Source organism: Plectropomus leopardus, chromosome 3 (genome assembly GCF_026936395.1).
Source record: "Plectropomus leopardus strain MGB_pleo_1.0 chromosome 3, ASM2693639v1, whole genome shotgun sequence".
Taxonomy (NCBI): domain Eukaryota; kingdom Metazoa; phylum Chordata; class Actinopteri; order Perciformes; family Serranidae; genus Plectropomus; species Plectropomus leopardus.
Genome location: NC_142178.1, coordinates 32219526 through 32246315, shown reverse-complemented (window position 1 = coordinate 32246315; position 26790 = coordinate 32219526). Strand labels below are relative to the sequence as shown.

The 26790-nt window shown below is 39.6% G+C and overlaps 1 protein-coding gene across 1 annotated transcript; it reads right to left on the bottom strand.

Annotated features, from left to right (window-relative positions):
• Positions 1-1212: 1212 nt before the first annotated feature.
• On the bottom strand, positions 1213-26430 carry LOC121941478 (sarcoplasmic/endoplasmic reticulum calcium ATPase 2). The gene is made up of 24 exons (XM_042484274.2): positions 26068-26430; positions 23713-23832; positions 23111-23128; positions 22883-22965; positions 22562-22666; positions 21492-21630; positions 15917-16083; positions 14251-14406; positions 13955-14096; positions 13272-13438; positions 12132-12220; positions 11858-11960; positions 11573-11704; positions 9684-9809; positions 9365-9586; positions 9092-9203; positions 8059-8297; positions 7729-7949; positions 7412-7614; positions 7191-7276; positions 6198-6331; positions 5990-6107; positions 5691-5825; positions 1213-5603 (listed from the first exon to the last, which is right to left on the bottom strand). The coding sequence occupies exons 2-24, from the start codon at positions 23828-23830 to the stop codon at positions 5421-5423; spliced, it is 3198 nt and encodes a 1065-aa protein (XP_042340208.1). The 5' UTR covers positions 23831-23832; positions 26068-26430; the 3' UTR covers positions 1213-5420.
• Positions 26431-26790: the final 360 nt, after the last annotated feature.

Genomic DNA, 26790 nt, shown 5'->3' with positions numbered 1-26790 from the left:
AAAACCTGAAAAGGGTGGCTCCTGAAAAGTCTCTCACTTAAAACCACAGACACCAAAGTAGGCTACTGGTAGCCTGCTCACTGGCCCCATCATGTGGTAAGCTACAGTACATATATTTATTTTTAATATTGGTTGCACACCTTAATCATACATTTCAACTGCAATTTAACTGCTCGTATTGTACTGGAGTCTTTTGCACATGAGCACTCAGGGTGACTGCACTATAATGTCAGCACACCCTGCAACACACTCCTGTTGATCACAACCCAGAAAGCTGTGCAAAGTCATCACAAACTACAGCAAGAAACTGACAAAACACCAGCATGTGTCCTGAAATAACTGAGCTGAAGCTCAAAGTGTGAAGCTGGTGATTCTCTGTCCATTTGCTGATGTTTTCAATTCCTGTTATGACAGAATGGTCAAGGCAAGGGAGGACAACGGGACGACGGAGCCCGTCGTCCCGTTGTCCTCCCTCCCGTTGTCCTCCCTGCAAGGACATGCAAAAGGCCCCACCACCTAGCTCTCTGAAACAGGAGCAAGACGTACAGACTTTGTGGTGGTTTTGCCTTTTTTGTTTCTGTTTTGCATCTGTCTTTGGCTGATATGCATCATTTTGTCTTTGAAGTAACTTTGTGTGGTTTGGCACCTTATTTTGGTTGTTTTGCCCGTTTTTTGAGTTATTTTAGCCCTTTTTTTACACAGAGATTGTGCTATTGGCTGCTAAAAAGTAAATTGTACCTTTTATACGGAATGGCGACGCGGGGTAAAAGCATCATACTCCCATCCTGAGCAGGCAGTGTAAAGACTGAATTGGTTTTGCATCCACCTTTGTTGTTTTGCATCTGTCTTAAGTCCATACGCATTTTTTGGGGTGGTTTTGCATCTCTTTGAAGTAATTTTGTGTCTTTTTTGACCTTTTGTGTCTCTTTGTTTTGGTTTTGCTTTTTTCGTAGATATTTTGTGTCTCTTTGCAGTTCCTTTGCATCTCTTTCAGGTGTTTTTGTGGTGATTTGGAGTCTTCTCCTGGGCCTGTGTATAGTAGGCCTGATCAGTAATCCATACACAGATCAAGGTCCTGACCACTGACTAATTATAAACTCGTATTCACAAAACATAAACCATTGACAATGTAGATAAAAACAGCAGCACACATTATTATATAATCAGATGTCAAACTTCTGTATTGCGTCAAACAAGCAGAGCACACTTGAGTTCTGGTCCATTTTTATTTATTGTTGCTTTCATCCCATAACATCATTTCCAATGACAACAAACCCTTCAACAGCAGAATGAACAAGAAAGAAGTCACAAAAAAATCGACAAAATGGTGCTCCCTCTTTAGCTCCAGTGGAAATGTTTGTTGGTGAGGGAACAGCAAGGGAAAGAAAAAAATAAACATATTTAAAAACAGTCTTTCTAATTATTATGTTCCTCAACTAAACCTTTATTTAAACAGGTGAATTAGTCAAGAACAACCTTTCATTTATTGTGACAATCTCAAACCACATAAATTCTCACTTCCACTCATTTGTCTCCCAAAGACATGGACGTGAGCTAATAATCATAATAACAATAATAATGAAGGACAGTGTAAACAAAGTTGGTATATTGGGGATTTGTCATGTCAAAATTCACCCTTAGAGAAAAAGAAAATATTAATAAATAATAAAAACATAAAGGAAATACTCACTCTAAGTGCATCTACATGTGTTTCCTCTGCTGTATCAAAATCAAAATATTATATTGCAACAAACGTCCCTCTTAGTCATTTTTGCAATTTTCAAAAGTTAAGCAAAACACAAACAAACAAACAAAAAAAAAATAAGAGGCAGAACTATGGGCAACAAAGAAGAAAAAAACTTCTTGGTTTGAAAAATTAAAATAACGACGAGTAGTGAGTAAAACACCTCAATGACAATTTAATGCTCTTCTATTATAAAGCAAAAGCTTTATGGTTTTATCAAATTGTATCACAAAGAGCCTATGAGCAACTAATAGGGCCACTTTTATGACAAAAGTAAAAGAATTATAATAACAGACATAAAAAATAAATTATTTTGCGAAAAAAGTACTGTTATTTCGAAAAAAAAAGGTGACAAATAAAAGAATAAGGTCACAATTTAATATTATGAGTAAAGTTATAATTTTGTTACAAGAAAATAAATCGGCAAGTTATGGCATGGCATGTTACCATCATTACACTGAAATATTACAAGAATTTGTCATAATATTATTCACTCAAAATTATGATTTTAGTCACAATTTTATGAATGTAAAAGCTCTGCAGGCATATAAGTACCTCTTTTATTGAAAGAATTATATTTTTTCTTTGTAAAATCATGACTTTACTTTTTTGACTTTATTCTACAAATTTCTGACCTTTCTTCAGCGACAGCAGACGTGGGACCAAGTCACTGTCTGTCTGTTACAATTATGTTTTAAGTCTTAAACTTCAATTTTTCAGTCCCGAACTCTGTGCTCTTCATTTTAATTAATGCTGTTTTTCATCTTATAAATTTGCATTTAATTGTTATATCTAGTGTTTTAAAACAATTGTGTGGAGCCTCTGATGTCGTGATATGATAAAAATTCACCTTTTAGGACATCAGGGGATCCGTACAAGTGTGACCTAACTTAATTATTTAAATCCAAATCGAGTTGCAAGTCTCCATTTTGTCGAGTCTAAAGTCACCAAATCTGTGACTCCACACGTCCACACCTCTGCCTCACAGCGGCCCTAATGTTCCCTCATCGTGGCTGAATGTGACACACAACAAAAGTTATTGTAACTACTTGAATTAAATACGCTTTGTTTAAAAATCCCTTCAATGGCAAACAAAGTCAGACATCACAATGGCATCGCTGGAGAAAATGGCAAACAGGTCACTGATTCGTACAAATAAAACAAATTAAAGTGAAAACACTGACTCGATTTCAGGCCTACTGTGCGACTCGATAGAAATTTACAGCTCTGCTAAAAGCTTCAGTCGACGAATTGAAATCTTGCATCTGAGGTACACTAACACAGAGGCAGATTCTAGCAAACAGGAGAAAGAACTAAAATAAAAGTGTTGCAGTGTACTGAGCAGGACTGGTGTCATAAACAGAGATTATTCAAAGCCCTACCATATTATTAATCCATTTAGCTCACATACATTTAGCAATCTTCATCAATCAAATGCTGGCTGGACCTGGAAGCACAGAAACTCTACTGTGTTTAAAAATGAATATAAATAATATCGTCAACATTTCTCCTGTGTGAAGGCTTAAAGTCCGCTTCAGTCCATCTGTGAAGCTTCAGGACGTCGAGTCAAGTTACATTTAAGACTTTCTGAGGGTGTCAGTAACAATCAACAGAAAAGACAAAAGAAGATACTCAACTATAGATCTATCAGAACGACTGGCCTTTAAATGCTATTATGGACCAAACTCCAACATGTGAACCCTTTAATAACCTGCAGACACCCATTATGTCCTGCATTATGTCTTCCGCTTTGAAACGTGTTACAAATGTGTGACGTGCGTTGACATGCATCCTGTATTGGTCTGCTAACAGTCTTCTTTCGCTGGTTAAATGCTTGTTTTTCGTCTCATGTACAGTATCTACAAAGAGCAATAATGTGACTGGATATTTTTGCATCGCAGCATGAAGACTGTTGTAGTGGCCAGTTGGGGAATTCTATTGTACATCTAGTCATCTGGCCTCACCGCCTGTCACTGGCCACAGATTATTACTGGTGAATTACAGTGTGGACGTAAAGCTGGTGTGTGTGTGTGTGTGTGTGTGTGTGTGTATGCATGTGTTTGATTCCAGACCACTCACTTTTCAACCAGACAATTTCATCATTAAAAGGTGCTATGTGTAGCATTTCATGACCAATAAACCATGCTGTTTGAGTTATTCGTAACTCATTAAACAACCTCAGCAGCGGTTTCCAACCTGGTGGTCGGGACCACAGAGAGATTATTAATAAGAAACTTCTGCTACACAAATTATTTCTCTGACTTTCAGATTGTTGCCTTTTTATTTTGAAGAGGTGTTTAATTTCACCACAGGAGCGGCTTGAACCAGCTCTTCTAAAGCTCAGTGTTAGCCGTGTTAGAACAGAAGTTTTCACTAAGCTTCACTAAAATAAAATGAGTTACACCGATGGATGTACAAAGAGAAGTGGATACATCATCAATGAATGTTGCTCAGTGGAGCATGTAGCCAAAAAAAGCTCAACTTTCCGGCAGGGTTAGATTGGGTATGCATATGGTCCAGTTAGGAAGAGGTGAAAGACTGCAAGTATTTGGAGTCATTTTTTAGTTTTCAGAATCTTTTTAAAAACAAAGGTGGAAAAAATCAGCTTTTAAAAATGTCTGTATACATGTAGACAGGGTCTGAAGTCTTTACTACATAAGACATTTGTTAGGTTTTATTGGTGCAGTCTTATTTAGTAAATTTCTAGTTTGACCTACTTATCAGTTACTTTAGACACACATTGAATAAGGAGCTAATGAACAGCTGCTGCAACCCAAAGTGAGACAGACTGAGAGGTGATGATGCTCTGATGTTAAATAAATAATCTGGAGTTTTTTTGTATGTCCTAGTAATAGTAAGTTGAGAGAGTTATTATACTGACGTGACATAGGTGTAAGGTTATCAAAAAACAACGTATATGAGGGAGAAAAAGGAAAAAAGTAACGCCTACACCCTTATTCCATGCCACACAAGTTTGAGGAGGACGTTTTGATTGTGCTTGGATTTTCATCGGGTCAAAATGTGTTCATGTTTTCACATTTTAACCTGATGAAGACCTGAGAAGTTATCTTCGTTAAAGTTGTATGACATGGACTAAATGTGCAGGCATTACTTTTTTCCTCACGTGCTAGTAGAAATAATCATTATTTGATGATGCTGTTCTGTCCCGGGCTCATGACGTACATCGAGCCGACACATTGTGTCCCTCTTCTGAGCGCGAACAACACAAAACAGATCATAGCATGCTAGCATGCTGATGCTAAGGAGATTAGAATGCAGGTTAGCAAAGGTGAGCATGCTATGTAGCATCGAAGTGCAGCTTTGGAGATCGTGTTTTACTCTGGGCAGAAATGACAAACCGACCCACACTGACCTCCCTCAATCCAAATCACACTAGTACAACCTCAGTAAGCTCAAGGATGCAAATGAAATGCTACACATAGCACCTTTTAGTGTTGAGGAAGAAATGGTCTTTCTTTCTTTTTGTTTCTGATTGTCTGTTGGTTAAATATTTCACTCTGATTCTCTTACATTCCTGTATCACAGCAAAGTATTTATCATCTCTGCTTGTGTCTCTCTCACCTCGCCTCTTCCCAGTCCTCTGTGTTTCTTTCCAACAGTCCTCCTTCACATTTTCGTCTTTCCCCCACAGTCCACCTGTCCTCTCTGTCTGCCATCACTCCCAGAAGATGTTGGTGATGTCAGAGTCCAGGCTGAAGATCCAGATCACAAGTGGCGCAGAGATCAGGACGAACGACCAGGACACGCCCTTCAGTGACTGGCGCAGCCTCGTCATAATGGCGCCCGCTAATCCTGTGCTAGCCCCTGTCCTCCGCAGCTCCTCCTCCTCTTCCAGTGACTTTTTGAAAGATGCAATAAAGAAAAGGGTTAAAGCACAGACCACTGGAGTACAATTAAATCTGAACTGTCAGGCTCCTCCTCTGACCTGGATCTGGCTCCCTGGCTCGATGTAGTTGCGGGCCAGGAATTTAAGAGCCTCGTCCATCAAGATGACAGGAAGTGACATCTTCAGCACCACCACCCACTGAGGCCAGGACAGAGGACGTATCTGGAAAATTACCTGAAGACAAAGACGAAGGGAATATGGGATATTTAAACCGTGGATTGATACAAAGTCTCAGCGAACAGATGTATGACAACATGGCATCAGCAAGGACAACTGCATCTCAGAGGAACCTTTCAAGGAATCTTTGGGACTTGGACAGTACTTGCGTGCATTCTTACCGGCAGCGGGTCGACATATAGGATAAGGAAGTGCAGAGCCATGGACAGACAGATGGCGCCCACCAGCCAGGGGTTTGACCAGGGAGGCATTTTCAGCAGGGACTGGTTCTCCGATAGACTAGACAGCACAGGAAGAGAGGGAAGACATTATTTTTACTAATATAATAATATTTAATTTGGTGTGTAAGTGCGTTTGTGTTATTCTTACCTGTTCAAGGCGTTGCACATCTCTATGGTAACCAGGACAGACAGAGCCATAGTCATGGGATAAGGAGACTCAAAGACCGAACACTGCACACCAGCAAACTCAACGTGGCCCTCACTGCACTGCAGGTAGTGGGACTGTGGAGGAAACAAAAGTAAAATTAACATACTTGCAACAGGGCCGAAAATACCACGTGTGCATGTAATTCTCAGGTCTGCATGTGCCGTTGTGTGTGACTTGTTACAGCTGCTAACTCTAACTCTATTGTAAAACTGACTTTTCACTTGCTGTCATGCCATAACTCCATTTTTTAATGTGATGAAAAACTAATTTATAGCTGATAACATTGTGGCACGAAAAGACGACACTGACAACACACAGACAGACAAGACGTCGCAGCACAGCATGAAAGCAGCTATTAGGTATTATGGTATCACGCTATACCACGGTATTTAGCAATCCTGGTGTGATTTTAAATACCGTCCAAAATACAGATCCTCATCTTTCTATTAACTTCACACTGGAGAGGCTGTATTACGCCCAGTCACACTGCATGTGTGAGCAGTGTGTGTTCACATTGGCAGTGTTTTTTGTTGCGGCGCTGCAGCAGAGCCTACTGTTATAACTACTGTATTTCCACAATTAAAAGCCCATACTTCACTCATTTATGAAGCTGTGCAAGCTACTGCATGGTCCTGCAAATGTTTTATGTTAAAATGTCATGTGCCAACAACTGAAAGGATTCTGTCGACAAAAATGTTGTCTGAGGGTGTAAGAATTTGTGTGTGTTGTGTATTGAAATGGCTGAAAATAACAAGACAGCCAGCAGAAAGTAAAAAAGTCTCCAGTCGGTGGTGCCGGGGGTCTGGGAGCATACTGATACTGTTATATGTCGTATGACTATGAAGTGTATCCTGTAAACTACAGTATATGATGTCGAGCGGTGCAGCCTGAGTAGCATGAAGTCGGTGTAGTGATGGAGAGATGTGTGTTTACCAGTTGATAGAAGGAAAGTTTTGGTCCATCGTGGGCCGCCATAAACCACCAGGCAGCAGCTCCTACAGTAGCAGCTCCCACATAACCTGCAGAGAAGGGTGTTAAACAGCTATTATTCAGATGCTCTGATGATGAATGAATAATCTGGAGGTTTTTGTGTATTCTTGTAGTAATAATCATAATTTGATGATGCTCTTCCACGTCCCAAGCTAGAGACTCACATCCGATGATGAGGTAGCGACAGAACAACCAGCTGGAGATCAGAGGCTCTTTGGGTGAGCGGGGAGGGCGGGACATGATGTCCAGGTCTGGAGGGTTGAAGCCCAGAGCTGTTGCTGGGAAACCGTCGGTAACAAGGTTGACCCATAGCAGCTGGACTGGGATCAGCGCTTCGGGCATGCCCAGTGCAGCTGTTAGGAAAATACTGAGGAGGAAGATAAAGGAGAAGGTAACAGTGAGAGGCCCAAATTATCCATAAAGTGAACGTCTGTCAATCTTAAAATTAGAAGACCACGCTTATATGAGCTCTTCTACTGACCAGACCACCTCTCCGATGTTGGACGATATCAGGTATCTGATGAATTGTTTCATGTTGTTGTAAATGGCTCTGCCCTCCTCCACTGCAGCCACGATGGTGGAGAAGTTGTCGTCAGCCAGGATCATCTCAGAGGCAGACTTGGCTACTGCTGTTCCGCTGCCCATAGCAATACCGATCTCCGCCTTCTTCAATGCAGGTGCATCATTCACCCCGTCACCTGTCTGAAACCATGAGAGAGCGGAGGGACAGAGGAGGATAGTTTAGTGATACCACAGGAAAAGTACACTATAAGCCTATAATAATGCTTGAAGTACTAAGCAGCACTCTCACCATGGCAGTGATGTCACTGAGGCTCTGCAGGTACTCCACGATACGACTCTTGTGTGCTGGTTCCACTCGTGCGAAGCATCGGCACGTCCTGCAGGCCTGTCGCTGAAGGTGAGGAGGCAGCTCATCAAACTCTCTCCCCGTCAGGCCCCCGATAACCCCCGCGCCCTCCTGCTCCTCTTCCTGCTCTGTGATGATGCCCACCCTCCGACATATAGACAGCGCTGTCCCTTTGTTGTCACCTAAAAAGAAAAAAATGGAGAGTGATGTAATGTTCGATGAATTTACTCTGTGTAAGATTTATGCCTGGTTTTTGAGTGAAGAAGGTTTAGGACTAAATGGTCCAACAGGTGTAACTATAGAAATTAAGTAACAATGTCATGGTGCGATGCATTCTGAGCGATAACTTTAGGACACACCTCTCAAAGGGAGACAGACAACAACAATGGACCGGTTCAGGAGCAAATGCAGCATACTAGCTAAACAAGGAAGCAAAGAACTGCTACTTTGAAAAACTAAAGGAATTTAACGTTGTGGATCCGTAATGAACACAAGGACTGGTCGGGCGTTTTTAACAAGCTGCCAAATGTTACTTTCCCGGATGTGTTTTCATGCCTTGTTTGTGGCCATCCAGAAAATCGCCGTTTGTACAAAGATAAGTAAACCAATTACTGCTCAAGACACACATATCTCTCTGTTGCTACTTTAAACTCAAGAAAACATGTTTTTCTAATATACTTTGCTATAATTAACATTAGCTGTAAACATGGACGGTATTATTATTGTTTTTCCATTGGACACAAGTAACGAACAAAGAAAGATAACAATGGTGCTGTTGTTGCCTCCCCGGCTGCTGCTCTCTCTGCATTGTAACCAGGCGTAAGCACTACTGGTGCAACCCGCCTCTGGTATATTTCTGAGAGGACTATACTGTGTCTGTGCAGGCTAACACATAAGTATTAAAGGTGTGTTTTTGCACTCATGTGGTAGTTTATATAGTAGTACTTTTATATCATTGTGTTGTTGTGTGTGTTACCTGTGATCATGATGACTCTTATGCCAGCCTGCCGACACATGCGGACTGCACAAAGCACCTCCTTCCTGGGTGGGTCCAACATGCCCACACAGCCCACAAAGGTCAGGTCAGACTGGGGAGAGACGGAGGGAAGATGTGAGAGACAACAGTTCATTTATTAACGGCCAATGCTGACTGACTATACATGTTTTCTATATCTTAATTTCATATCCAAAAGATATGGATACAGTGTTTTTAAGAACCTTTCACCACCATCATCATCATCATCATCACCTCATAGTCAGCAAAGGCAGCTGAGTTCTCCAGGTTGAGACAGTTAATGTCAGGAGGTGAGTCCCTGGTTGCCATGGCGAGGCAACGCAGCGTGTCTCGGCCCGATCCCCATTCCCGCACAGTGGACAGGAGCTGCTCTCGAACCGCCGGGCTCAAAGGCACACGAGCAGAACCGCTGATCCGGATATAGTTGCAGCGCTCCAACACGCTCTCTGGAGCTCCCTGAGGACAGACGGGGGAAACCATTGGACACCAGGGTGAAGAAGAAGACATCACAGTCTCTTTATAGCTACAGGATAACCATAGTGCAGGTACACACCTTGACAAACATCTTGGCTCCAGAGGCCGACCTGGTGAGTTTATTGGATGAACAGAAGACAGACATGGACTTCCTGTCTCTGGAAAACTCCAGCGTCAGCTCCTTCCTCATCAACTGCTTAATCACCTGAAAACAAACAATAAAAACTACATTATGTACAGTTCATCTTTGACACAGCTCAGAGCTTTAGATACAGAAACAAACACACAGAGCATCTGCTGTAGTCAATTTGAAACAACCAAAAAACAGACATACAGAATGTGAAAATAGTGCTCATGGGTCAATGCTCAGCAAAAAGAGACAAGAGGGAGAAGTGAAAGCATGGAAAAGGTTTCAGTGTAATGGATGCAGAGGTCAGAGGAACGCACCAGTGAGTTAATTGCATCAGCATTTTCTTTAACTTTTCTGCTCCCTCACGCACACATGCCAAGGTTTGTGTTTGAAAAAAATGGCGCTGGTCCACGTGTCATAGGATTTCAATGTCCCAGACAAATATGAGAAACTAAGGTCAAACTTTATCAGAGTTTTTTGAATAGGCTTATATCACAAGCATAAATAAAATAAATAAATAGCCAGCCTTTGTTTGGTTGGGCAACATGTCGGCCAAAGGATTTCCCGAAGCTTACAGTGTCATCACTAAATGCGACACATGCAAGCGTCAGAGACATGATAACTTTGATTGTATTGATTTCTATTTGAATTTCTAGCTGGTCATGAGTGATGCAGCATTTCGCATTGGGCCATTCTGGGCTGAATTTTTGTCACACCCTGTTTCCAGTTGTTCATGTTGCTTGCTTTGAAAGCGCCGCAAGGTTCGGCAGATTTGTGAAGTCGAAACTAAGCTTCATCTACATTACAAGCGACAACCTAAGAGGCTGAAAAATGGAGCCAATGCTGAAGTGCTAAAATTGAGTTCCTTGAATGGCCACTTGAGACTGCCTCCAAAAACCAAATCAATCCTCATAGCCCCCCATGTTAAAATGCTCATCTAAACAGCAGAAATAAACATGTTTACAACCTGGTATGATAACCTGTTTTGCTCTCTACAGGTTATTTCCCTCTTAATGACGACTGAACTGGGATGAATCTCACCCGTTAACATTTTATCAAGGCTTCAAGTTACGCATAATTAAGGGTTAGCCCACTTTGAGTGGCAGACTGTCTGCCGTTATTGTTCTCAGCTTCTAAGTGAGATCCACTCCCTCGCCTCTCCAATATCATATCCAAATATGGTCATTTCTGGCTCCAAATGGGTGACGTGTTGGTGGCTACGTCAGTTACAGTCTAAGATATGATACCTCCTCAGTTCATTTTATTAACTTTTTTTAAAAATTCAATTGTGTAAAACGTCCTTGGGTATCATGAAAGGGGCTATATAAATCTAAGATATTATTATTATTGTTAGTTCACTACAAAACATAAAGTGGCACCAGGGAGCTGAACAGTTCTGGTAAATGACCATAGCTAATAACAATCTACTGGCTGTTGGCTGTATTAGTGTGTCATTTCTAGTAAATATCACAATATCAAAAGTGTGCTTCCTCTTTAAAATAACAAATGTCGGAAGATAGCAACCACTCATCCATCTTTTAAGTCGTTACTTCTCAAGTGTGATATCAAGCACACAGCTAATAGGCCCACATGGTTTAGTAACATGACGTGACTGATATCAATATTTAATGGATTCAGTGTGAAGACAGAGAGATGCTTGCGTGGTGTTATGACACAATGTCAGGCCTGCATGTTCTCAGAGGGACATTATGAGAGGAGAGATTAAAACATGTTCGACTTTAACAGATTTTCCTGCTGAAAAACCAGTAATTACCGAAAAACCCTGAAACACACACACACACACACACACACACGAACACACACACACACACACTTACTGAGCAACATGCTGTAGCTCTCTCAGCAGGGCTCAGTCCTCTCAGGTCAGTGTCGAACACATTCATTTTCTCCACCAGACAGCAGAGGGCAGTCTCTGTCGCCTCCCCGACCTTCTCATACACACCCTTTGCCTAGAAAACACACACACACACACAGAAGGAAGAGAGGTTAAAGTATGCTGTTGACGGTATTTATAACGCAGAATCAGTTTCCAGTTGTAAATGTTCCAGCACCGTATACGGTAATCTACGATGGTCTGAGCCGTCGCTGCAGTCACTTCTTACCTCATTGTAGTCCAGTGATGAGTCATTGCACAGCGCACAGATGGAGGCCATCTCCACCAGGCCTTCATACTGACTGGACTTCACCACTGAGCCGTCCTTATAACTGGAGTGAGGCCGCAACAGAGAAAAGCGGAATAAAGAGGGAAGAGTGGAGGGAAAGTTTATAAATTTTGAGAAAAAGGAAGTCGAGATAAATTGTGGGTCTTCACTACCCGTAACCATCCATAATACATGAACCATCAGGGGTTAGGGGTTAAAGGTTAAAGACACTCACACTTCCCCTTCAGGGGCGTAAGTAGATCCAGTCACTGAAAACTCGTTCAGGCTGCAGCGATCCCCCGACACACTGTCTACTACAAACATCTAAACACACACGCATGCACACACACACACAGACAGTTGATTAGTTCGATATTATTAGAAGATCAAATTTGAGGTTAGATTCACATTCCAACAGGCCAGCGAATGAGGCTTTTGATATCAAAGTCAACTCAGTCTTATTGTACTGCACTAATGCTAGTTTCCACCACAGATTTGGTTTTTAAATGTAGATTTAGTAGTAATTGGGCTTTCTTCTTTTCATTAGACTAAGCGCTTCTTATTTTTACACTTTAATGTCTCATGGTACTGAGCACTACAGGTTTGGGGATTTTTATTATTTTAAATTATGCTGACAGTTTTACTTCTGCAAATATTTCGTATCATGGGAACCAGACGCAAGCAAAGTGTCTCTTCTGAAAAAAAAAAAAAAAGCTACGCCACATTGCCCATCTGTGTTTTGCATCTAAGAATAAATAAGTATTTAATTTGTTTTAAAACTGAGTCATCTTTGTCATTAAAAAAATGGTTTGATTAAATTCAAACCTGCTGATCTGCCAACATTTGTCATTATGATATTTTCTGCCAAACTAACAGCATCACAGTGCTAAATCCAAATCATGTTGCATTAGTGATAATTAGCAAGAATATGACGTGATTAACATAACGTTTTGTATGTTTGTTTTTATAAACGGGCAAATGGAGATGCGAGCACCTGACAGGCTGTGAGCCGGGCACAGCACCATGAAGGGGAACAAATTTCAGTCGAGGTGGTGTGGGGGAAGAGCAGGGCATGTTGTGTTTGTTTACAATTAAGTTCATGATTTTTGGGGTGACGAGATGAGATATAGCAGTCTCTTAAGAAAACAAAAAATGCTGCATACATGGTACCATTTGGGATTTGAAGCTAACGAAAGAGTTGTCCGGCTGTGAGCGGTGCGGCTTCACGCTGTTTCTATATATTCCTGTCACTTGCTTTGAAAGGAACAACCTGAAAATTTTCACACCGCCTCGTCTCTACTAAGAGCTAAAGGAGGCTGAGTGGCCCACAGACATGTTGGTTCAAAGCTGATGTTACATTTCTTCCACCTCTTACCCTGCAGACTGACATCTGGTTGGTGGTCAGTGTGCCCGTCTTGTCAGAGCAGATAACCGAGGTGCAACCCAGCGTCTCCACTGATGGCAGGCTGCGGACGATGGCGTTCTTCCTGGCCATCCTCCTGGTGCCCAGTGCCAAGCAGGTAGTGATGACGGCTGGAAGACCTGGGAGAAAACACAACAGACAGAAGATGGTAATGAGACAGCTTTTTTAAAGAGTTTAAAGAGACAGCTTGTTTTATTTAGAGTGAGTGGTGAAAGTTATTTTGTTTCAACAGCCAAATTTTGCTAGCTCAGTGCCAGTAAAAATGTCACACCTACATTTTTGCCCTTGCACAAAAAAATATACCTCTTATTGTGAAAAACACAGGAAACCACATGAACATCGCCCCTATGTATTAAATTAACGCACGTTTTGGAAAATGCAAAATGATCTCGCCCTCGTTCACGGTTTGAGAACCGTAACACATTTTTTATCTTATCTTTTAATATTTTTCTAAAAGGTATCCTTTTAACGTTTTTATTATTATGTTTATATGATATATTTTTGATCTTGACTGTTGCAGTACTTTCCTTTTATTTCTGTTTTGTCTTAATATGTTTATTGTATGTTTAATGCATGCATCAAAGTACAAAGCAAATTCCTTCTAAGTGAAAAAATATTTAAATAAGATGTTTGACCTTCAGGTATGGCGGCTACAGCCAGTGCAACAGCGATCTTGAAATAGTAAACAGCTCCTCTCAGCCAGCTGCCTCCGTGGACCGGATCATTAAAGTGTCCCACGTTGATGGCCCACACTGCCACACAGATCACACTGATGACCTGCAGGTTCAGACAAGACACATGTAAGGTATTGACCGAGATACTGTACATTAATTCTATAGATTATAGCCTTTTTTTTTTTTTTTTTTTTTATAAAGTGTACAAAACAATGAGGGATGCAACAAATTACACACAAACACAAAGAGGTCCTTGCCTTAGACAGCTGTTCTCCAAACTGGTCTAGTTTTTGTTGCAGCGGGGTCCTTTCTGGGTCAGTTGAGGCCATCTCATCTCGGATTTTCCCAATCTCTGTCTGCACCCCTGTTGCCACAACAACCCCGATGGCACGGCCTGCTGCAATGTTGGTGCCCTAAAGGAAAGTTCGTGAACTTTACTGTCGAACTTGTTTACATTATCACAAACACAGAGACAAAGTAATGCATAGCAGTGAGTACATCTGTGTGTGTGTGTGTGTGTGTGTGTGTGTGTGTGTGTGTGTGTGTGTGTGTGTGTGTGTGTGCTTTTATTGCTTTTCCCATTTTATATGCTCTCACATAAGGCAGTCAAAGTGAAATCTAATATCTAAGCGTACTGATTTCTTTAATAACGGCAGCTTCTTAAGTTTTTCCTCCACATCGGTGTGTGAAGCCACGCGGTCCAGCAGCTCTCAGAGAAGCACACCAACAAAGACAACCTGCAGACCTGCAGCCTGTCAGAGTGATGCTGCTGAATAAAACATCACTGGCTGTTGTTCTTTTGACCACAGACCACCTGGTGACTCAGCAGTCTTTGAGGTCTGTCTGAGACAACAAACAAATGCACACACCATCGCTGCTTTGTCCCATCAAATAATGGAGATTTTTCCTTTCACACTCTGTGGTCACATCATGTAAGTTAATACAAGAATCTATCATATATTTGCTTCATTGTGGTCACACATTCTTCATTTTTATTATCCTTTATTATAATTTAAATAACAAGAATCTAAAAATACTTTAAACAGTATATTTCATACTTATTTTCATTTTTGACATCTTATATTTTCATTTACAAACAAACAAACTAAAAAGTATGGCGATGATTATACTGGACACATTTTTTACAACTTTTTCCAAGTTCTTTTTCCAATAGGTCTGAGGTGTTTCATCTTCCCAAATGCATCTCATTCTTGTGTTTGTTTTATTTATATTGTGATATGAATATGAATGTGAATAAACATCAGTATAAAATCAAATGTAAATATGCCGTATTTAGCAGGACAGCTAATTTACATCTGTGGTCCCTTAACAGACAATAGAAATCAATAAATACAGAAAAAAACTAAACAATACAACAAGACGACACACAGAGGACAAAAGTGCAGTAACAGTAGCAATGTAAACTGTCTGGCATAAAGTGCTTTATATGAAACATGGTGCAAAGTGTCTCATCTATGTGAAAAATAAAAACTCAACGTGTTGGTTGTGCGCATTTATTATGGATTTTAAAGGGCTGGGCGCCGAAAGTAAGGTGGAAAAAAAGTGTAACTGCAGATAACTAACACAGCAACTTTTTTTTAAACTTAAGGCTGCATAGTTCACTTAGGTATTCAGTGATTGCTGCCTTCTTACGTAAACTAGAAATATATCATACTCAATGCTGGGATAATTATTGAAGTAGAGATGTAAGGTAAGAACAATAATAAATTATCAATAAAGAAACGTGCAACGTTGTGGCTCATTGACACTTACAATAACAAAAATGAAGAATATCTCAAATTTTATCCTTCAACGCTAAAACACTTTCCATCATAGTTACATGATAGAAAGTCATCATGGTGGCCTGTCTTATGATGATGATTGTATGTGAAGTAGGAAAAGACAGATGTGTTGGAGACTCACAGAGAAGAGCATGTTCTTCTTGTCCTGGTTGACGGCTCGGGGGTCTGGTACAGGGTCTGTGTGTTTGAGCACCGACACAGACTCCCCTGTCAGAATGGACTGGTCCACTCTCAGCGTGGTGGAACGGATGGACGTCAGCCTGATGTCAGCAGGGACCTTATCACCAACTGCAGAGTGTTGGGAACAGAGATTATAAACAACAAAAAATGTTAGTGTACCTTTTAATTTCTGTTTTTAAGTTAGATCAGGACAAATCCATTGAGCTCCACAGACCACGGTGTCTCTCCCCACCTGACGCACTGAAACTGTCTGGGGACATACATATTATCATATTAAGACTAATTTAACAGTTTTGTTTTAGCTTGTGGAGAGCAACAATTTGGCAAAAACAGCACAACACACCTTAACAGACTCAAAATCCCGCAAATCTCCTGCGATCAGATGGTAGACGATGGGCAGGTAGAACTAGCTGTTTCAGTTTTTGCCCTATTTTCAATTCAAATTATGGATAAAGTCATGGAAAAAGAGAACATGGACTGTAAATGTTACAGCACAAGCTGGAGGTGAGTAAATACTAAGTTGAAATCTATTTTATATTGCATGAAAACTCACCTAGAGACCTACCCGACCATCAGTGATGCTCAGGGTTACCCCCTCAAAACAGAATATGTTTAATGTTTCTTATTTGTAATCAGTGTGGCCCGATGGAAAACCCAAAAACATTATGCCTCTGGCCATGGCTATTGACAGTATGGAGGTATAATAATGTATCACTTGTGTTAAAAGAGGTTCTGAGAGGAAATCATGAGAAACATTAGAAAACATGTCGTCTTTATGTGAATAAGAACAGACTGCTACACGTGAAAGGTTTACATTCTTTCTCTAGAAAGAGCACAGCCTTTCATAAACTGTTTACAAGTGTTTCCATAAGTGAGTGAGTCAGAGAGCGAGCAGAGAGAGAAATGAAGAGAAGCCGCACTGATATATCAGCCTTTTACCTCTCTCCAACACTACAGAGAGCTTGACACTTATTTTGAAATCTATCAAAGCACTACAAAGAAGCCGTTTGCCATTGTTGTAGACTAAAACATTTTACTAGAGCAGAAATACTCCAACAACAAGGTCATTTTATTCTACTTAATGTAATGTTGTAGTATAACTGCTATCTATGAATATCTGCACGGATCCACTGAGCAAAAACGAGTCAGGTATCACTTACCGGTAATTTAACGTTACAGGCAGAATGACAATTGCAAAAGAGTGATGTTTGGAAGTATTTTAATGGAAAAAAAAGAATTAATGTGTAATATAGGCTAATTGCTACAGTTTGTACAGCACAGTGAAGTAGTGACCCCATTCACTTTTAATGTGCTTGATGTTCTGCTGCTCCATCTGTGCCCAGAGTACACTCTGCACTCCGAGAGTGTGCTGCAATGAATAACCACTATATATCTTTGACTGTGCACCTAATGAACAGTCCAACTCTAAAAAAAGAAAATCTATTTGTAGCGGCATGTGTTTTAAACATGGTGGACCGTCACAAATAAATGAATGTGTGGGAAACCTTGTACTTTTACTGTTACTTCTTTTTTTTTGTTTGCATAAAATGCCCATCCCTAGTGGGCAGCCATTCAGAGGTCTGGAACCAGACTACGTCCATGGGTAGTTGTTGCAGAAAAAGCTTATCACAACTGGTACAAAAATAAAAGTTCTCCTTTTAAAATCTGCCGGTCTGCACAGTAACCTGACAATAATGCTGGACACAGGTACTTAAAACAAGCCCACCAATACAGACTACTGGCAATCTAATTCCAAAAATGTACGGCTGAACCCAAAAAGTAATTTTGTTCACTCTGTTATTTTTGGCAGAAAACATTGGAAAAGAGAATCTAACAGTGAGCCACATTAAACATGGCCTCCAGCTCTGTCCTGTTGTTCCAGCTCTGATTAGTGTCACTGAGTTCCCATGCTCTGGAAGTCCAATACTTTTACTACAGACAGAAGGGCACTGGATCACACACACAGAAGCACAAAGAGATACACACACTAACCCTGCTTCCTCTCTCTGAGCAGCCTGAAATAGCAGTGGGTATCTGGAGGATTCAACAGTTTTCTTACTGGGTCAAGATGAAATCGTGTGTGTGTGTGTGTGTGTGTGTGTGTGTGCAGACTGTTACTACAGCTGGCAGTGTTCATACGTCCCAACTGGACTGGTTCTTACTGTGTATACAACTGATCTCAATGTGTTTATTCAAATATAAAACATTTTTTCACATGAATCCTTTCAGCTGTTTAATGTGCAAAAAGTCATTTGACTTAGAGGAGAAGGTCACATCTGGTCTCATCAGTCCAGACAGCCGTCTTTCTCAAGTCAAGAGCACCAACAGATGTTAGTAAACACACCTGAAAAATGCTCAGAAGCACGGCTCTGACACACCACACCAACAGTTGGGCATCTGTCAATGTCGGGCTGTAAATGAGCATCTGTCACCGTAGTTTTTGAGGTGATTCCCTCACTGCTGGCACTAGTTGGCCTTTATCTGCTGTTTTTTTTTTTTTGGCCCATTCAGCATGTTCGTGATATTAAAGGAAAACAAACAACTAAAATCAAGATGGTTTGAGATCGTAACGAACTTCTTACATTGCGAAAGATTTTAGCAGAAACAATTCATAATTGTTTGGGTCACTGTTTGTTAGTGCATGATAAATACAATTTGTTCTTTCAACATCTGGTTGTGTTGTTAACATGCTAACTGGCTGACTAGCATCTTGAACCCCTCCTGCTGGTTTTATGATTTCGGTTTTACAAATACAAATACACCCACTACCATCTGTTTTGGGCCGGTCCGAAAGTAAACACTTTTTGGCATAAGATTCATAGAGAATTAGTTAGACAATATTTCAGCCAACAATAACATTTAAGTGGGATGATCTCCTTTTTGGCATTTTACTTTCAACATTAAAACAAAATATAAATATAAATATAATATATATAAATATAATATATTTAAAATAATATTTTAAAACAAAAATACTTGGAATACTTGGAATACTAAATGTAACTGTTAGAAAACCAATTACAAGGAAATGGCTCAAAAACCCCATTTTGAGAGAACTGGTACGACATAATTTATGAAATCTTTATAATGGAAAGAATGATCTTTTCAATCAGGCTTCAGGAAACCAAATTTGAGGGAATTTGAAAGAAGTGGATTATGTATATTTCCCAAAACACATCTCTTTTGCTTAAATATTTTCAACTCTGTTTTTCTAATATTATTATTATATGATTATATTATTATTATTATTAGTAGTATTATTTTTTCTTAAATGCTGAAGACCCCATGTTCTGTTTATGTTTTGTTGTTTTTACATTGTAAAAAAAAACAAAAGTTCACTCTGTAAAAGTAATTAACTAAAAATGACTGCATGACTGTTGCTAGTGAATAAAACCAAATAAAACAAAATGTCAAAAAATAATCAAACAGACTAAAACAAATACAAATACAGGCTACTGTCGCCTGCTGGTATGAAGAAGAGTTATTTTCTCTTTCAATTTGACGCAGGTGCAGAACATATGTGCTAGTTGGTCGCTGGCTTTAGCCTTTGCAAAGTGTTTAAGCGCAATTTTTTGGCCTAGACGACACAGGCGATATGAGGCGACACAGCAGTCGGCCTTTCACTAATTCTTTGATGTCAGTTCTATGTGTCTGGGCCTTTAGAGATGTTGAGAGCAATGCTGTTGACCAGATTATTTTACCTCCTCTGATGAGAATTCAGTTATACGACCTTCACAACCTCCCGAAAAAAAACAGATCACAGGATATACAGGCTCTCACAAGCACCTTAAATCTCCACTTGCACTCTCACACTCTAAAACCCTTGACAAGAAAATGGCTGCACTCAAAATGCACTCCAAGTGGATGAAAAAGGTTTACACACAGAGCCATTAACTTAGATGACATATATATCATTAACATACTGCTCAAAAGTGATACAAACAATTACAGATTTCAGCTTTTATAAATCCATACTACAAAACCCTCTGCGGCTGCAGCTTTGATGATATGCACTCCAATCAAATATTTTCCATGAGGGCCTTGTGTGCCTCTCACTGGGTTTCCATGACGATAACAGCCGGAGGAAAGGGCAGAGATTAAGATGTTTGCCAGGAATGACTAAACAAAGACGCCGCAGTGTTATTTCAGCAATGTCTAAATAACAATCCAGAGTAAATGCATTGTGCTTTAATACAAAGGTCTTTCCAAGCTCAATGCAGTACCACACACACACACACACACACACACACACACACACACACACACACAGCTAGACATCATATCAAGTGTGTTTGTGTGTAACATGTTGGGGCCTTTAAATTTCCCTCCTGAGTGTGTGCAGGTTAATTGTAGGACTTTTTAATACCACAATAAGGCAATTTCATACATTTTGCAATCAAACCATCCAGTATTTGAAAGAATGATGGAAAACAAATGGGATGATATGGACTAAAATTATTCATCATTGTATCACGTTTTATTCATAACCTTCTAGCAGTATAATTAATTACATTAATTCAACCTAAACCCAGTGAATCGGCTTAAAACGGATCGGTGGATTAACCAATGAAAAATTATTTATTCATTTAAGTTCAATTTAGTCTTTGCTAAAATTGACTTTATGTCAGGAGAGCTCCATAGCTACTGTAGCTGCAATATTGATGTTGTTTACTACAGGGCTGACTGAAACAGCTTCCTGCAGCACAATCCCACTTTTCATTTTTAAATGTGTAACATCTCATAGCATGCAATTTATGAATAACATTACTGCCTACAATAGGCTAGAGGAAATATTTTGTAATATTGTAAATTAAATATAAGATTTTTCTATGCCTTCTGAGAGTGCTTTGACTCCAAACCTGTTTGATTTGGTTCGTTCATGTAGTGGAAGCCAACAAAGAATGATAAAAGAGTTTACAACAGCACGCACGTCCAGATAATTAATACCAGGTGCTGGACAAAAGAATGTGTAAAAAAGAAGGAAAAAATAGAGTCTGCACACTTCAACACGCTATGTCAAGCTCTTCTTTATAAATAAATTACATGCAACCAAGAAATATATCAATGCAATTTTAATGGCCTCCTAAAACACTAAAAAAAAGAAACATCTGTACACTGACAATAATAACCTCTGAAAGCTCATCATGTTTTGCTGTGCAGGTGTTGTATTACCTTATTTTTTACTGGAAAGTGTTTCTTCTGCTTTGTTCACAAGGACATATTATTAAAATAAAAAGTTGCAAAGCTTTAAGAGGCTCACGAGATGTTGCAAGTACAAGTGCGTGGATAGAGGGGTCAGTTTGACCAAAATATGGCTGATGGATTATGCTGCAGGACTGGTTTCAATGAAAGATGTTTTGATGGTTGTGTTATGTCGCCATTAGAATCCCTTTAAAAAACAACATTTGCAAGTTACATTTAAAGCCAATAGAGCATGATTATTGGACACTCCAGTGACACAGAGTTAATTTCATTTTACTCTCTCTAGAGGGAGAAGAGAATTTATCACTGCTTACCAGCGACCTCCACTATGTCTCCAGGAACGATGTCTCGGGCTCTGACTCTCTGGACACTCTTCTTGTCCTGTCGGTACACCTTTCCCATCTCTGGCTCGTACTCCTTCAGAGCTTCAATGGCGTTCTCTGCATTACGCTCCTGGAGGTCACAGGGACAAAGAGAGGTACTATTGGTTTGTTTTTCTTGCTTTTGCTGATATATTTCATAAAGTCTTTTAAACTGTATGCCCTTTTAATTTGTTCTTTTGCTGGCTAATTCTGGCATTTTTATACCTTGTGTATTTATTAATTTGCACTGTCCCTTTTTAAATAAACTAAACCTATGAGTTTGTGATGCGGAAGCTACAGTTGCTAATGGAAAAATCACTTCAGCATGGTTGGCCTCATGTGAAGACAAAGACAGCAAGAAAGGAGAGACAGGAAGCAACAGTAATTATACAAAACCAGGTCTTTCTAAGTCAGGCACTTCCCTGCCAGTTATTTCTGTGTGACTCTCACCATCCATGTCAGCATATAAATGCTATAATCCAAATATCACCCCACCGAGCAGAGAAGATGACAGACACAGAAGCTAAATCCAACAAACAGAAGCACATCCAACAGGCTTCAAAAGCCTGTGGTTGCCCTGAATGGTCTTTGTTAAAACCCAAACTAGGTCAACAGGACACAGTGCATCAAAAAAGACACAAACACAACACAGGATGAACCACACTGTTGTCCCACATCATCTCGTCTGTGTCACTGCAGTGTGGGGACCGTGTGCTGATGAGCGATGTTAAGGTTTTGTACAGTGTATGCTTGGCCCGACCCTGACATTCTTTCCCTAACCCTAACCAATCCCACTCGTCTTGCCTAAACCGAAACAACCGAACCAACAAAGGCAACAAGCAGTTCATTATTCTAGGATTCGCAAACTTGCCTCCATGAGCTCCCTGCCTGACTGCCTGCCAAAATCTGCCACATTACGTGAAATGGCACATTTCATGTCATCAGTATTTATTGGTCTGAGAAACTGCCCTAATATGATGATATGATTTTCAGTCCATAAAACTTGTGCACACACTATTTACCTGCCATACTCCTACAATAGCATTGGCGATGAGGATGAGGAGGATGACGAAGGGTTCAACAAAGGCCGTGATTGTGCCCTCCCCTTCTTCGAACCAAGCCAAGGTCTACGGGATCGAAGACAAGAAAAAGAGAAAGATTGTGATTTATGTTCAGTGTGGCTCTGTGCTACTAATACTTGTTTTCTGTGTGTGCGTATACAGCAGGGTTAAATTACTACAGTGTCCATACAAACTCCATATATTCACTGTAGAAACCACAAAAAAAAGACATGCGTTGAATATGTGAGTGTGTATACATTTGATTGGGTTGTGTTTCCTTACAAAGGATATACACGCAGCCAGCAGCAAGATTCGAACCAACAGATCCTCAAATTGTTCCAGGACCAGTTCCCATAGTGACTTTCCTGCAAGAGGACACAGAGGGACACATTGACAAACAAAAAAACCAGAAAGATTTTGATTTGGGTGAGATTATGACAATGGAAAAAAGAAAAAGACAGAAAGAAGCATAAAATAACAGGCTATAATAAAAAGAGGTATATAGTTCACCTTCTTCAGCGGGCAATTCTGTGAGTAAAGTTAAAGGTGGAGAGAAAAAGAGAAGAAGAAAGAAATTACATCATCACCACTGGTGCTCTGTTTAATAAATTACAATGCAGTCATTAGTTTTATTCCTTTTCAAAGCACTTTGTAATATAATTTCTTCTTTTTTTATGGCAGCAGGACGAGATTGATATTGTGCTTGCTAATAATTGAAGATAATGCAGATATACACCGAACTTCTGCTGAAAATGTATTATATTGGATATTAAGTACACTGACTGCACTGTACAGTATAGATGTGCATTCATGTACGTATTTACTTACACATTCACCCAAAAATCATATTTCAATAACGACTGCTGCACACGAGAAGCCTTTTACCTGAACTTAGTCGATGATGATGTTTTGTCTTAATACTTTTTTAAATTATATTGATGGTTATTATTCTTTGTTGGTGAAAATGGTAGTATGAACAGTAATAAAAGTAGTAATTTCATCATCACAGAGCTTTACTCTTATTAGACTGCGTTGAAATAGTTGATTTGTTTTCAAGCAATTTAATAATTGTGCAATTAAAAACAAAAAAAGGAAGCAATTTCCATCAGTACCGTTGGGCCCCCATCTCTCCCTGTTCTTCTTCAGCTGCTCACAGCTCAGACCTGTAGACTCATTTACACTGAAGAAGCCTAAAACCTCCTCCACCGTCTTAGTATGAGCATTATCCATCACTGTGGAGGGAGAAGGAGAAAGAACACATACCAATATCAGCAGTTAGCTTGGTCAGAACAAAAATATTACTATCAAACCCCAATTTTACTAACTTACAGAGATAAAACTGTAAAAAAAAAAAAAAGCTGTTTGAAAAGTTAGTAGTGTGTATAATCATCTTTCTTAACTAGGCTTGTGTGGATGTATTACAGTTTACCAGTTTATTTAGAAATTCAAGAGCTATGATTTTGAATACCATCAAAAATATAGACTGTCAGTTAAACTGATTCGGAGATGCTGTGATGACACACGGTTACAGCATTAGTTGGATGGGGAATCAAATGAACTGCATAGCCAAGCAACCACATAAACTGAAACCTGCAGAGACAAACAGACCCAAGAGACATAACTGTCCATAGGGTGTGAGCTAGCTCCGAAAAAAACACATCTCCCTGTGTTGCATCAAGTAAGACAGGGTCTATTTCTGTGTTTTAAGCTGTGCTTCTCTGAAGGGCGACTTGGTGTTGTTCTAAAATACATGTTTGTTTGTTTTTTTAATTTACAATTTAATACTATTTTGCCTATTGACAAATCAGAGGGAAGGCTTTTTATAAACAGGTAATCTGTGCCACGTCATTTCGGTGCAGGGTACTTGTATCTTATGCATTAGGTAGACTAGTTTCCACCCATTTAAATAATATTAAAACAGTAATAACTCATTTGACTGTTATTGCCTTTATCACCTTCCACCACTATGACCATGTGTGTGAGTAAGCAGCAAGAACATTACAAAATTTACCAGTATGTGCTTCATGATAACATTAAATTAAAAAGCCAGAGAGGCTGTGAAAGTGGGCCTGTGTTTAAGCTAATTTACCCTTTAAAATCTGAGGAAATTGGCACGGTTCCTTTCAAAAACATGGAAAGAAAGTATTGAGCAACTTAACAAGAAATGACCTCCAAAAAACATTTGCAAGAATTGGTACAATTCATAAAAAGTTACAAGCAAATTAAATGACAAGATCTAAAACAGTAAAAGAACAAAAATAGGAGATGACCAGAAAAAGGGCAAAAATAAAATATAATTAATTAGAAATATTTTTTAAAAATTCCCCAATAACCTAATTGTAAATGCATAATTATAATAATCATTGATTTAGTTTTATTGATATTTTTCATTGTTATTTGATAATTTTGTATGATTCTTTCTCTCTTTTTAATTTAATTTTCTGGTCATTCTCTTTTCACCCACTATTTCTGTTCTTTTTTCAATTTGCAGGACATTTCATGTGAAGTTGCTGCTTTATAGGATTTTATGAGGCTTCTGGGACTTCAGGACATTTCTAGAATGTTGGGACATTTCTAGGACATTAGGATGTTTCCAGGATGTTAGGACAGTCCACAGATTTTAGGATTTTCCTGGGATTTTTGGACGTTTCTAGGATTCCAGGACATTCCTCAGATTTAATGTCATTTCTAAGATTTTAGGATGATTAATTTTTATGATGTTTTTTTCATACTTTTCCCCAGTCATTTGATAATTTTCAAACAATTCTCAATTTTTAAGCTAATTTTCAGATCATTCTCTCGTCACCAGATACTAATTATTTTGCAATCTGCAGGACATTTCATGTCAAATTTCTGATTATTTTCCCCCCATGTTTTCAAATAAATTGGCTCAAATTTTTAAAAAGCATAAATGCTGGTGAGAGGCGTCTGAATGCAGCACAAGAAAACTGATGTCGATTCAACCTTCAAAGGGTTAACTCGCCCTAAAATCACTCATGCCAATTTTTGCATCTGCAAAACACAACCGACCGCCCCTGCATCCTGCACAGGAGCCAAGCAGCAGCGCTATGCTAATAACACGCTCAAAGAGCAAACAGTTATAATAATGACAGTTCCGGTCATTGGCAAAATATGAAGGGTTAAAGCTAACACTTTATCGCCGTTATCACGAGAAGCCTCGCTTGAATTCTGGTTAATATGGATGACATAACAGAAAATACTCAGAGACATGTTGCTCACGACTGGTGAGGGTTGCCAGCAATTTGATATGGCTGCATAATTAAGTGGTTACACGCAGATAAATGAGCCATATGTCAAATGACAGGTGAAAAACTACAACAGGCTTCGAGCCACAAGCTAGCAGTTAGCTACTGTGCTACACGGATGCTCTGTAGGTGACTAGCTAGTGAGCTAAAGGGCTAGCGCTGATATAACGTTAATCCTCCGGAGATGAACAGGTTGCTTACCAGAGTGTGGCGTCTGTCCACTATCCCTACAATTTTACTCAAACAGTGTTTATCACAGCACCATTGGATTCAATTGCACACAGCGACGAAACAAAAGAAGCAAAATATACTTGAAAAATTAGTTTCCACAACAGGCTATCTAGCTTGTTATACTGTGACAGCCGCTCATGAGTGAAAAATCATCATATTTCCACTGAAGCAGTATCTGATTCCCGAGTGCTATAAACGTTGATTGTTAACAAAAAAATGAAAAATAAGGCGTTTTTAAGGCGAATTATTATCCGAATAAGTTAAAAGACTATTTTACACAGACAGAGTGGTATTATTACTCCTTGTCCTGGCTGCAGGAGTGTCTGTGGGTCACTAATACTCAGCCCACACGCTACAGCGGCCAATAACAACAAGCTAACGCATGACTAAATGCGACTTCCGGTCTTGACCGTCAAAGTAAAACCTTTTGCTTCAGAAAAACCACAGTCTGAGGAGGAGCATACTGGCTCGAAACCGCATTCGTTTTTGCAGAATAAAAATCCTTTAATTGGAGCTTCCTGGTGTGCGGATCTATATCTCTTTACACTTGTTCATCTTGGATCCAGCACCCACTAAGAGTCTCTTATTTTAAATTTCTCTTCAGAAATACTACAGGCCATGACAAAATGTAAATGCATCCTACAGGGATACTGAACTTGCTTTGCTTTGGAGCCAGTTTTGCAAAATGACAGG

Excerpts from the sequence above, each read along its gene's own strand:
- LOC121941478 (XM_042484274.2), bottom strand. The coding sequence starts at position 23,830 with ATGGATAATGCTCATACTAAGACGGTGGAGGAGGTTTTAGGCTTCTTC. Across the intron at positions 21,631-22,561 it reads CTATTGTAGGAGTATGGCAG|GAGCGTAATGCAGAGAACGC; the intron begins GTAAATAGTGTG and ends TGTGACCTCCAG. Across the intron at positions 14,407-15,916 it reads AGAAGAACATGCTCTTCTCT|GGCACCAACATTGCAGCAGG; the intron begins GTGAGTCTCCAA and ends ACTTTCCTTTAG.